General features: G+C 45.3%; 1 protein-coding gene across 1 annotated transcript; it reads right to left on the bottom strand.

Annotated features, from left to right (window-relative positions):
• Nucleotides 1–331: 331 nt before the first annotated feature.
• LOC135914288 (uncharacterized) lies at nucleotides 332–6,879 on the bottom strand. The gene is made up of 2 exons (XM_065447071.2): nucleotides 5,713–6,879; nucleotides 332–522 (listed from the first exon to the last, which is right to left on the bottom strand). The coding sequence occupies exons 1-2, from the start codon at nucleotides 6,365–6,367 to the stop codon at nucleotides 332–334; spliced, it is 846 nt and encodes a 281-aa protein (XP_065303143.1). The 5' UTR covers nucleotides 6,368–6,879.
• Between the last annotated feature and the right edge of the window lie 5,674 nt (nucleotides 6,880–12,553).

Genomic DNA, 12,553 nt, shown 5'->3' with positions numbered 1-12,553 from the left:
AAGCTATACCTTGCCTCAATTTTGACAGTGACAAGCACTTGATCAAGGAGCAGTATTTAAAAAGACTTGCCTAGGAATTAATTGGCACATACTTAACGTAGTTAGTGCAAAAAGAAACTTGTGTGTAAGCTAGTTTGTTCTTCAACATGGAAGCCAAGTTTTGCTGCATAGCTGATCCAAAATACTACTAAATAAATGCGAAGGCACTCAAGATGGTGCACAATCATCTTCTGTGTTTCGTATTAACTATGCAGTGCAAGTTGGTTTCATAGCAGGTGAGTGTTATGCATCTGCAAGAAAAAAGTTATAGCTTATATGCTGCACTGGCCTGTTACATACACAATGCCAGCTTTGCAAGAAAATAAATATGTATAATCAATCTTTTATTGGCAGAACCATTACAGCAAAATATACAAGTCTGATTTTCCACCTTAGACAATAGTGTAATATTTAGATAGAGGTACAGACGCTCCTGATGACTTGATGGTAGTGTGAATGCATGCAGCTGGTACGTCAGTGGACCTGTACAAGAGGGAAAAAAACGCAGGTGAAGTACAAAGGATTAAAAAGAATCTGCAACTTGCACTCTCAGATGAACATGTCACTGTGACAACCTGAGTGCTGCTGTTGAGGATTTTCTTAGCCTGTTGGTCCGCGGGCACAAGTGCCTGTCTTGCATGAAGCTGCTTAGCGCAGCTTCCTGACAAGAGTTTTCTCTATCCGCCACCCGAGAACGCGCTCTGTAGCGGTCAGGCTCCGCCGAGAGACTTGCGGCAACGGGAAGGTAATGGGGCAATGTCAGTACAGATTTCGGTTGCTAAAGCAGTACCAGACCGATGGCAAGCAAATTTTGTAACACAGTTGAATATCCAAAATACTTGCTACTACTTAGCAGATTGATCAGGTTTTCAAATTGAATAATACAAAGTGAACCTGCCCACATTAAAGCTTCAACCACAAGAAACACATTCCTGACGGATTGTTGACGCCAGCTGCCATCGTCAAGAACGATGAGATGCTGGGGTTGATGCTCTAGATGCTGAATTGTGCCCACATCAAATCAAATAGCCGGCCAAAAATATGTTGTAAACTTGTTCCTTGTGGTTGGGCCTAAGCAATCCCGATGCCGCAGGTAACCATAAAGCAGTTGCACAGCTGCTAATGGATCTAAGTTAATGCATTGATAATGAACAAATAAACCTCTTAACAGCATCGAAGTATACAGGCATATTGCTAATGGGGCTCTGGAACAACAAAAGTTTCGCATCACCGGTTTGTGTCAGTGTTTACTGGTAGCTTGTAGATACACTGAAACCCGATAATAACAAACTGGCCTATGCACTAAAAATAGGTTCATTATATCAGGTAATTCTTTAAATCCAAATGCGCCTATAACGAAAGGAAACAAACTTTTGTATTGTGTTTGTCCTATATGAATTTGTTGTCCTCAGTGGAAAAATTAAGTCAGAGTTACCTGCATTTTTGTAAACAAAACCATGCATAGTAGACAGCAATCTTTAGCCTTAAACAGTTTGCCAGTCACTCAAAATAGAGACTCAATAGGAGCTTGCTTGAAGTACAATGCTGGTATGTTTCCAAGTATTCTAACATTTAGGCACTATTTAAAAAAAAAAGTTCGAAAAAAAAAGGCTTCTGTTACAAGTGAGTGTTTTGCATGAGTATCAGTCAGGAAGTTTTGTGTGTACAATATACAGGATAATTCACTTTATGCTGGTTTGTTATAGTCAGGTTTGGCTAAAGCCGTACAAAGAGAAAAATGCTACGTACTACAAGTGTGGATTTTTTCCTTGGCACTAGCCAAACATGAGTTAGAGCACACAATTATTTTTTTATCCATATCATCTGGTAAAAGGCGAAGGCATTCCCTGTGAAAGGTTTTTGAACAGTATGCACAAGAAATGTCCAGTACTTTTCTGCCATACAGCGGTTGCCTGCATACACAATGCAACTCATAAATACAATCTTTTGGCCGCACACGAGTAGTGGGGGAGCTTGTGAGTGGAAAATCTTCCATGTTGCCTTTTTGAATGCATTTCAGCAAATGTCTGCGCAGCATACTCTGATTAAGGTTTAAATTTTCTGGTCTCCTATCTGATGCTAAATAATACATATTTGCAATTGCAAACAAGCCACAGTCAAGCGTGTTGCACTGGTTTTGTGCCCCTTTAGTGCAAATGGTCAGCGTTGGTGACTGCAATTTTAGCATGTGACAGATTTGCCTGACGGCATCAGAAGGAGTACCTTGGTCAATTGAGTCATATACAAAGACTGTGTTTTTATCAGCCTCAACATTGGTTACCGTAAGCCAGTGATCGGGATTTCGGACATGCAAGATTTGAATAAAAAGGCTTTCTACTTTAGTAAATAGTAAACGATGGCCAAGTAGCACATCTTGAAAGCCATCCCAGTAAGGAAACTTTTGATGAATCAAGTATTGTGCTACGTTAATCACGCTGTCTGATATTGAGGTGCCCTGTACTAAGGCATTTAAATCGGCATCTGAAAGAGAGTAGCGTTTGCAGACATTTAACATGTCTGCTGTCACCATTGCAAGGCTTACCATTTGCTTTTGCGATGGCAAAAACTTACGCTTAACAGCTTTGACTTTCTTTGGCCGTCCTCTTCTTGCTTTTACCAAAGGTACAACAAGTTTTGTACTATTCGAATGCCTGCAACTGCTTGTAGCAGTCGATAGGGGTAATGGAGCTGGTGTACCTTGTAAGCTAACTGTAATTTGATTACTAGGAAAGGTGGTTAAGTTTCTGAAGAATGCCTCGCATGATGCAAGTTTTTCCATTAGCTCCTTCTCACCACAATTAGATAATACATTAGCCACAGTCTTGGACATTTCACAAAGCCTCTTGTAGGTGTAAGAATACTTTTCTTGAGCAGTGTCGAGCTTCACAGATGGCAGCAGCTGAATGCTGCTTGTCACCACTGGTGTGGCACTTGAGACCATGCAGCTGTCACTCAGGAAATGATCCTTACACCACCTGTCCGGTATGCATGCTTTGTCAAAAAGGTCTTGCTGGGCAAAATGGCGAGCTGCTATAATGTGTGCACAAGGCAAACTGTACTGATTATAAAAAGCACACATGCAACGCGTCAGGCATAATGAAACACTGTGCTCAGAACTTGCTGAAGCCACTACATAAGAATTAGCAGTGGAAGTAACCAAATAACCTACTTCTTTAAACTGTTTATACTGCTCAAGTACTTTACTTGTGGCCTCAGAAGTGCAATTACGGGCCAAGTCTAGTTGAAATGGCTCACTGACATCATTTACATTTAAGTTCAGCTTCATTTCCTTAAACTTGGAAAATTTTAGAGATAAGAAATCCTTCTCAATATAACTTACTAATGCTTCTATGGCTTGAACCAAATGCATGCTTGAAGTGAGATAACTTTTAATCTTTTGATTGTGACACTCAATGCGATTATTCGTGTTATTACCAAATGTAGGAAGTTTCTGCCGATATGCATGTACCCACATTTCTTTACAGGAGTGCCAGTTCTGCATGTAATAAGAAATAAAATCTTTAGGCGCCATAGCTTCGAGCTCAGCAAGCCTGTCGAAGTAGTCCTGCACAGTGAAGGAATAAACAATTTTTTTTAACAGAGGGAGTAACTGATCACGCTGCAGTCTAGCTTTCTCATTGACTTTTTGCTGAAAGCATTGCAGCACATGCCATGTACACAACAAAATTTCAGAATTAGGAAGAATCTTAGTCAAAATGCGTAGCTCGTTCATGTCTTTATCTATCATGACTACTCTGCAAGCAGATACAATGAACGGGTTAAACTCTGCAAACTTGGCAAACATAGCCTGCACAATTTCAGTCGTTTCATTCCGCAAAAAGGCATAACACACAGGTCTCCCGCGGCCTCCACCATCTTCAACCAATATAGAGTACAAGATATAGCCTTCAATGTTTACTTTATATGTTCCATCAATAAATAAAATCTCTGGGTACTTTTCCAAAATCTCACGCATGTGCGTTGTCTGAAGTAGCACAAATTGCAGGTTATTACTTTGATTCTTTTCATAGTGAATGACCCAGTTTGGATTATTTGCTAACAAGGTGTCTATTTTTTCCAAGACCATTTCTCCGTGAGCCTGCTCATTGCGAATAGGAATAGAAAACCTTTGCTTGTAATTGTTAACATCTTTTGTAGTTAATTTCTTGCCCGTTTTCTGTTCGACCAAACTTTTAAAATACTTTGGGCCAATATTACATTTGGCAAAATCAAAGAATTCTACCTTCTCTGCATCGTTTAGAAGCCTGCTTTGAGGATACAAGTCATAATACTTCGTGGCGTGATTATGCTTAGCTTGCAGCTTGGTTATTTTGTAGTGAAGAGTAGGTGATTTGCACAGGCTTACTGAAACTGCCATTTCACAACCAGTACCATTGTATGCTTGCTTGGGTCGCTTTCCTGTGCCTCTTGGTTTTATAGCACGACCATGAACACAGCTATATGAAATCCTAATATACTCAAACTCTTTAGATTCTGTTGCAAATGGACTTCTATGAGACCTACTTATTGTGACTATGTGCTTGCCCTCCCTGCACCATTCATCAAAGCTTTGCCTAAAAGAAATAAAATTATCAAATGTTGCATTTAAATAAACTTTGCTGCCTCCACCATGCAATAAAGTGACAGTGTTAGGAACTCTGGTTGTGTTAGCACCAGCTCCTTCACAAACAGCCTGGGCATCAGAGCTGGCAGGCCTGCAGCTGGATGTCAAAGCAGCCTCACAACACCTACGTCGCGTGGGAGCAATGCACGCAGCTTTGTCAAGGTCACCAGCCTCTGTGCCAGGATTGCTCGTCATCTGCCCTCCATCTTGCATTGTTTCTGACCTACAGCATTTGCAGACAATGACCTCATTTGGAACACCATTTATGACAGGTCTGCACTCAGCCATAGCAACTACCAAGCAGTCTTTATTCTGCCTGCTAGCCACATGCTGCACCTTGCCAAAACTATCACAAATGGCGTCATGAGGGGCACTGGCTTGTCCTTCAAGCTTGCTACCAGAGACAGCAGAAGGAGCAGACTCAGACTTTATACTGTCAATGCATGTCTGTTTCTGGCTTACAACTGCTTTCAAAGGTGAAGCGAACTTCAAGAACTTGGCAGCTGTCACAGCAAGAACTTTGCCTTTCCTGTCTGCAGCCAGGTCACAGCTCCATTCTTGCTTGTGCAGTGCTGCAGCCTTCCGCCTCCTCCTCGATACTACCACTTTCCACTCCCCGTCGCCACATTGGGGGACAGCCTCTGGCACAGCTGCTTCTTGAGCACTGGCCTCTCCGTCCCCCACAGGTGAGCACACAACAGGAGCACTCTCATGCTTTTGTGTGGCTCTCCTAGTTTTCCAGACACAAGTGGTGCTTGCACCTCGACCAGGGATCATTGGCTCAGCAGACCTCCCCTCGGCTTTTCCCCTACTTGGTACACTTGTGCCATGGAAAGTGGGGGAAGGCAGGCTGTCCCAGGTGAACCAAGCCTTGCTTCCCTTGCAACGGACGCGGACACCGCCAACAAGTGAAAATCCAGCACCTTGAAGGGTTCTGGTAGGCTGGTTGGTGCCGTGCCTCTGCAAGGGAGCAGTGCTGGCTTTCCAGACAGGAGCTGGTGCTGTGGAAGATCCACTTGCTGCATGCGAAGAAATTAAAGTATGCAAACCAAGCGGGGGAAAGTCAGCCTCGGAGATGGCAGGGATGCTGTCCTGCCGAGTCCAACTGGTCCATGAAGAAGGTTCCTGGGTCTCCTTGTAGGACTGCTGGATGCGGCTTCTCTCCAGATGGATGGACAGGGTGCAGGCCCCCTGGTACAGGAAGTCTGCCAGCACCTTGTTACCAAAGCGGCTCGGGTGGACACCATCTCTGCTCAGGCAACTGGGCCAGTTGTCCACGAGACCACCCAGGAATGTGTAGCCACACTCGTGGCAGTACTGCATCAGGGCACTGTTAATCTTTTCGTAGTTACCATTCAGGTCATGCAACCATGAAGACTGAGCTTCCCATGAGCTGTACTGATTCTGCCCCCGAGGAAGAATGGCAGAAAAAGCTACATGCACCATGGGATTTCTCTCAATGATCCCCTGAGCGAGCTGGCGATACTTGTCCATGCACACGCTGACACTGTCAACAGTGTTGTTAGTGCCAACGTGCACAATGACAACATCAAAACCAGCTAGCTTGTCAGCAATCATTGACAGCAAATGCTCAATCCTTACTCCTCTATGCGCGGCAACACTGACTGACAAACTACGACGCGATGGGAAATACTGGTCCGCGTATTTCACCATCGAGTCACCGGCAACCAAAACACGTGTCATGTTGCAAGCAGTGCAATCTAAAATGACACCTAGAAGAAAAAAAAGACTGCGAGAAAATAAATCTGAGCTTTTTCACAAACGAAAGGAGGCTACCTTCTAGTCGGCACTATATATACGTTGAATCCGGGAAATCCGCGCTAGGGTTGAACAAAGCAAGCGGTCGCGAACAAGGACAGCAAGATCGGCAAATACGCGACTAACACAATCAAATCTGAGCTTTTTCACAAACGAAAGGAGGCTACCTTCTAGTCAGCACTATATATACGTTGAATCCGGGAAATCCGCGCTAGGGTTCAACAAAGCAAGCGGTCGCAAACAAGGACAGCAAGATCGGCAAATACGCGACTAACACAATCAAAATACCATCAAAATACTTATTAGAATAGATATAAATAACGCTAGCAAATATAAAATAACCCTGCAAAGCAGCTTTCGCGCATATAAAAGGATGATGTCAGAGGCTTGCGTGATTGCAGCAGAACCAGGCCTTAGGTCCAGCACCAGCGGCAGCAGAAAAGCACGACCCGCAAGCGTGGCTGACGGGATGCGTACTGAATGTCACGTGCGAACAAATAATCAAACCGCGCGCCCTCGAAAAAACGGAAATACGCGTGCATGTGACGTTGACATTTTGTGACGTCACTTCCGTGCGTTGCAGGAGTCGATACTGTGTGGGGTCGTCTGGGGAGCACCGCGTTGCAGCAGTCTTTGCCCACTTTTAATTACAGTCGAAGCTCGCGATGTTAAAGTGGCCTATAAAAAAACGCATGTAACGTAGTTAGAAGAATAAGCCTCCAAATCACCGTCAATACCCATGCATTCAAAAGATCAGGGACGTAAAATGACCCTGTCGATGAATATAATTGACTACAGTTATCTCCAAAATCAAAAGTAATTCCCCTCCATTCAACCACGTGAGAGTGAACGTACTGCTGCTGCCGGTCACCACCGCAAGCGACGTACGTCACGCTTGCACGCACGTATTCTGCAAATGCAGCATGCATCCTCAATTTTCGATGCCCTCTGCCAAGAGCAAGTGCATTATTGAACTAAACGAGTATTGAAAAGTAAAATGCGTCAGAAAATTACGATGTGGACAAAAGCTACGCACATGAGAGAATTGTTTTGTTCTTCTAATAGGTGGTGGGTCCATCAGCACAGCATACATCCTCATTACACATGCATTTTGGCTGTTCTATTAGCGAATTTTATTAAAAGATGTCTGTTCCGCACCATGGTATTTGTAACCAAACATCAGTATACTTAATGATGTCTTTACTTTTCCTGCTTTTTCAGCAAGTTACATGACGCCCTGGCTAATGTGTACGTAAACCTTTCTGTCATATACCAGTTTTGCATGTCTATGGTGTGTATTGGAAATAAAATGTGGGCGGTTTTCGCTAGTGTTGCAAAAATTAAGGCTGGGTCACAGCGGAGCTAGTTTTGGCTTTTGCTAAGTTATACTAGGTTTTGCTAAGTCATGCGAGGTTATGCATGTCTTAACTATGCTCTGGCTAAGTGTCGCCAAGATTTGCTAAGTTTCGCCAAGTTTTTGCGAAGCCACACACTGCCAGGCCGGTAAGCCACACAAGCACCAGCCAAGTCACCCGCATACAAGCCACAGTACGAGCATCACAATTTATTATTTACAGCGCTTCGGTACCAGTCGCCATCATCGTCGACCCGGTCCTCGTTCCCGACGTCCGACCGTCGTCGTGGTCGTCGGTGGCGTTGGGGTAGGCTTCGTGAAGTACTTACAAGGCAGAGCTCTTTTGTTTTCACGTCGAACCAGAGCCGGTCACCGACGCGGCAGTCTTGGTGACGCGTCTCGGTGACGCCAGGCCCGGAACCAATTGCCGGCGGCGCCGAGCATTCAGTCGGCAGCGTTCGTTGTCGCTGGCCCGAAACTCTGGATCCTCAGCTGGGCGACAACGTTTGTCGGCGGCGGCCTCGGTGCGATGGGGATGGTTCAGCACAATGCGTTGGTGGGCTAGTTGGTGCGAATCCATGAATACTTTGTTTAGCGCAAAACGACACACACAAGAAAGACGACAGGACAAGGCGCTTGTCCTGTCGTCTTTCTTGTGTGTGTCGTTTTGCGCTAAACAAAGTATTCATGCGATGGGGATGATCGGCTCTCCTTCGTCGATCGTAATCCCGCAGAGGCGCGCGCTGGGCTTCGTCGTAGGGCACAGACACAAGTGCGCGCAAATTTTATGCTCAAAAAATTTGCGCTGGAACCAGCCGTTCGCATCCCCTGTGTCTCGGCGGGCTTGACGCTGGAAGTTGAGAGGTGTGCCGCCGCGCCGGCCCGAGCATTTACTTGCTTGTGACGTCACGACTTCTCTCTACGCACGTGCGATGCGAGGAGGTTACGTGGCTTGGCGCTCTCGCAGGTGGTTGCTAGGCAACGCAAGGCGGAGCAGAGCTGGGCTTTTTTTTTTGTAACGCTCCACGGCAGAACGAAGGCTTAAACGGATCCGCTGTTAAAACGTCCATGTCAGGTCAACCTAAAGGGTTGCAGGGACTATAGTCGGAAAGAACTTAAGTCTGCAATGAAGCCCCGCCCACCTTCTGATAACCGCCAGCCACTGTTCCTCCGGAAGCTTGCGAATAGTTCGTAGTTCAAACTTTTTCTGTTACCTAAATAAGGCAGCAACCACAAAAAATTTAATTATCAGCGCTTTAATGTTTTAGAATTTCACTCGTCTCTAATAGTGGAACGGTGAAACCCTAATCATTTATTGAACTCATATAAAACGCTTGCACCACAGCAACTATGTATTATGAAATTTATTATTATTATAAATTTATTATGAGTGAAATGATCAGACTCAAAATACTTTGTCCGTTCCTGTTGCACACCTAATCGCTTCCGCAGATGAACAGTCTTCAAGAACAGCAGATGCTGCGAAGGTATCAAGTACAACGCCATTTGGAAAACGTTGCATGACGACAATGTTGTTTGCTTCTGTGATTGGCTGGCGGAGCAAAAAAAACCCTGTGCGTTCCATGTGTGCGGGTTGCTAGCTGCCATTTCTTTAAGTTTTGTCCTGTTATAGATGCCTTATTTCCTTCTGCTTTTAATGGTGCGTTTCCGAAATCTTAATCCGAACGAAATGCACCTTCGAAGACGTTTCGTGACGTCACGTCTCGTCATAGGCCTGATCTGTCGCGCACAAGAGATATTTTATCTACGTATCACGAGACCTAATACTCGAAACTGTTTTATTGATTGTTCAACAACTTTGAATAACCATTAGAAGCGGGTTTAGACCTTCGTACTTAAAGCTCATGGCCCGTATAGAGTTAAGAATTGCGCAACTATCAACAATGCCTGAAAGTGTAAGCTAACAGCCGCACGCTCCTTTAAAGCTAATCAATTTGTTGAGAGGCTACTGCACGTTTAGGCGTATATTTATTGCAGGGAATATATTAGAGAAGCTAAGCGCTAACTAGCACATATTGAGCGGCAGTAGTGTGAGAGGTGGCTAAAGTGATTTGCCATGTGTGTATTTTCTCCAGGGGCGCGCACGAGCGCTGGCGTCGAAGGCAACGCCCTTCTATTCTCGCAGCCTCACAAGGAGAGAAGGTGGCGGAAAAAGAGAAGGGCTGGGGTTCCTCAGCGCTCCACCAAAACATTTCAAACTTCATCCTCCCTGAAACTCTTGTGTCATAGCATGTCGGTCTCAAACAGTGGAACGACAAACGCTCCGCTCAAGTTGGTTGTAAGAGAGCATGCCCCTTTCGCAATGGCGACTTTCAATCGGCGGTGAAAGCGCGAACACCAACCACTCAATCAGGATAGCTCTAGGGGCTTGATGGCGCGGCATATCTTATGTTGTTCCAGGGTAAGCTGAACAAGGACAGCAGAAAGGCAAATCTGTGTGTGTCAGATTTGCCTTTCTGCCGTCCTTGTTCAGCTTGCGCTACAAGAAAATAAAGCCAAGCACTCATCCCAAAAAAGTGCGAAAGAATCAGACAAAGCTATTCGCTTTAAAAGTATTTATGCCAGAACTGTCCGTAACAGCAGATGCAAACCTACATGGATGACAGAGATATCATTAGCAAGCGCAGCCAACCAATGGGAAACAGTAAGGTCCCCGTAATATTGATGCACCGTTACCTTTTCGTGATTATTATGCACTTGCTGTAGCTTTTCTAGGCTTCTTTTTGTTCATACGGTTATGATCCTCACTTGAGAGTCGCAGTTTTTTCAAAGAGATAACTATTGTTTAAGTAGTTACCTTAGCGTTTTGTGATATATTGAAATGAGGCCCGGAGGACAACCGAATAAGAATGAAAACGAAAATTGTGCTTCTTTGTCTATTGACGAAATTTCCCACAACTAAGACACCGACTAAGCCGTCAGCCCCTGAATTTGGTCGAAATTTCCAATATGCTGGTCAAAATAAATTGAGCGACAGCGGATTGCGTTGAGCGTATGTTTCACCCAAAACAAGACGCCCATGTTTGCATGAACGCGTTGTGATGACAAGCATTGTTTGGCTCATACAAGGCACTTGGTCGGCCAGCTTCTTTCGGGTGTCATCACTAGGAAAAATTACGGGTGCGGTGGTTGGACTGACAAGGGGCCCACGGCACAAGAATCAGATCATCTAACCATTACAGCCTAGACACGCATGGACACTTCAGAGATCATTGAGACAGTTGGTAAGCGCGTCGCGTACGTCCCATAACAATTATTTCTTTAATAGGTCTGCTCCTATTAGGCCACAAACCAAGAAATGGAACGCATGAATAGTTGTTGTCGTTCGCGTTCAAAACGTGGCGCAATAAGAAGTCGCTCTTGAAAGCGCGAGCATGCCAGTCTCCTTTACACTTCTGCATGGCAGCTGGCTCTTTGCGACGCTAAGCCACATTGCACCACTTTCGCGTTCAGCATAGTTTTCTTGAGGCCTATCTTTGTTGCAAGCAACGGTTTGAGGATGCTCTGTGACGCTGCACGGCTTTAGTGACCGTGCCAGGTCGTAACAAAACGTGCTGTAACATTTACGGGGCAGACTACACTAAATCAGGGATCATGCCCCCACCTTCGCTGTCACACTGGCGTAGTTGTCATCGCACTGCTTCTGCCGCATACACACGCTCGCGGCATACACACAATTGCTCCATCCATTGATGCTTTACGAATCGGCGAACGATGCTTGGTAGCCAGTCACCTTCCAAAGGCTTCGCATGTAGCCGAGTCCCACAGTGCTTGGCATCTCTATAACGCTTTGACGTATGGAGACTGTAGCGACAGTGAGCATTGAGCCAAAACCAGAGAGCATGAGAGCACTGGGTCGGGTTCCTGAAAGTTTGGTTAAGCGCTCGCAAGAGAGGGCGACCGTTTTACCGGAGAATTGCGAACCAAGCCTGGTTGAGCTCACCATTTTCCATGCTACCAGGTTCACTCAACTCTACAGGAGCCTTGCTAAGACGAAGGTTTAGAATTTGTACAAACCACGTGGTGTTGTGCTGCTAAGCACAAGGTCGTGGGGTTGAGTACCCGCCACGGAGGCCGCATTTCTATGTCGACGAAATGAAATAACGCCCTTTCCTGTGCATTAGGAATGGAAGATACCCGGGCGGTCAAAATTACACCGTAGTTCACAACTACGGCAAGCCTCCCAATCAAATTGTGGTATTGGCACGTGAAACCCCACAATTCAATACAATTCATGAAGCGTATGATAAATCTTCGCTGAATAGAGAGTTTTAGTTTAGGGTGGCCGAAAGCATCGCTGCCCCTAAGCGGTCACGTTACCCACGTGACTCTCGCGGTATACGAGAACTCACGAGTAGCTAGCGGGTAGATAATCTCCTAAATATTTCGCCAAGTGTCGACAGACGTCGTTTTTATATGTATTAGAGAGGTATAGCATGTCCCGTATTCGGGTAAACGCAGCCGGTGGAGTAAACGGGAGCGGCCTGCATGGTGCATCCACCTGGTGGCGCAAAGCTCAAACGGACAAAAACAGCCAATATTGCTGTAACCAAGTCTATTCTACGTCGCTGCTTGTATGAATTTTCGGCACTGGCGTAATCGTGTTGCTGCCAAAAATGTACGCACGCAGCAAAGTAGAATAGACTTGGTTACAGCAATATTAGCTGTTTTTGTCTGTTTGAGCTTTGCGCCACCAAGTGGCTGCACCATGCAGGTGCTCCCGTTTACGGCTCCGC

Source organism: Dermacentor albipictus, chromosome 8 (assembly GCF_038994185.2).
Source record: "Dermacentor albipictus isolate Rhodes 1998 colony chromosome 8, USDA_Dalb.pri_finalv2, whole genome shotgun sequence".
Lineage (NCBI taxonomy): Eukaryota > Metazoa > Arthropoda > Arachnida > Ixodida > Ixodidae > Dermacentor > Dermacentor albipictus.
The sequence above is the reverse complement of the archived record's forward strand: the minus strand, read 5'-3'. Positions and strand labels throughout refer to the sequence as shown.

Excerpts from the sequence above, each read along its gene's own strand:
- LOC135914288 (XM_065447071.2), bottom strand. The coding sequence starts at position 6,367 with ATGACACGTGTTTTGGTTGCCGGTGACTCGATGGTGAAATACGCGGAC. Across the intron at positions 523-5,712 it reads GGCTGACTTTCCCCCGCTTG|GTCCACTGACGTACCAGCTG; the intron begins GTTTGCATACTT and ends CCTCTTGTACAG.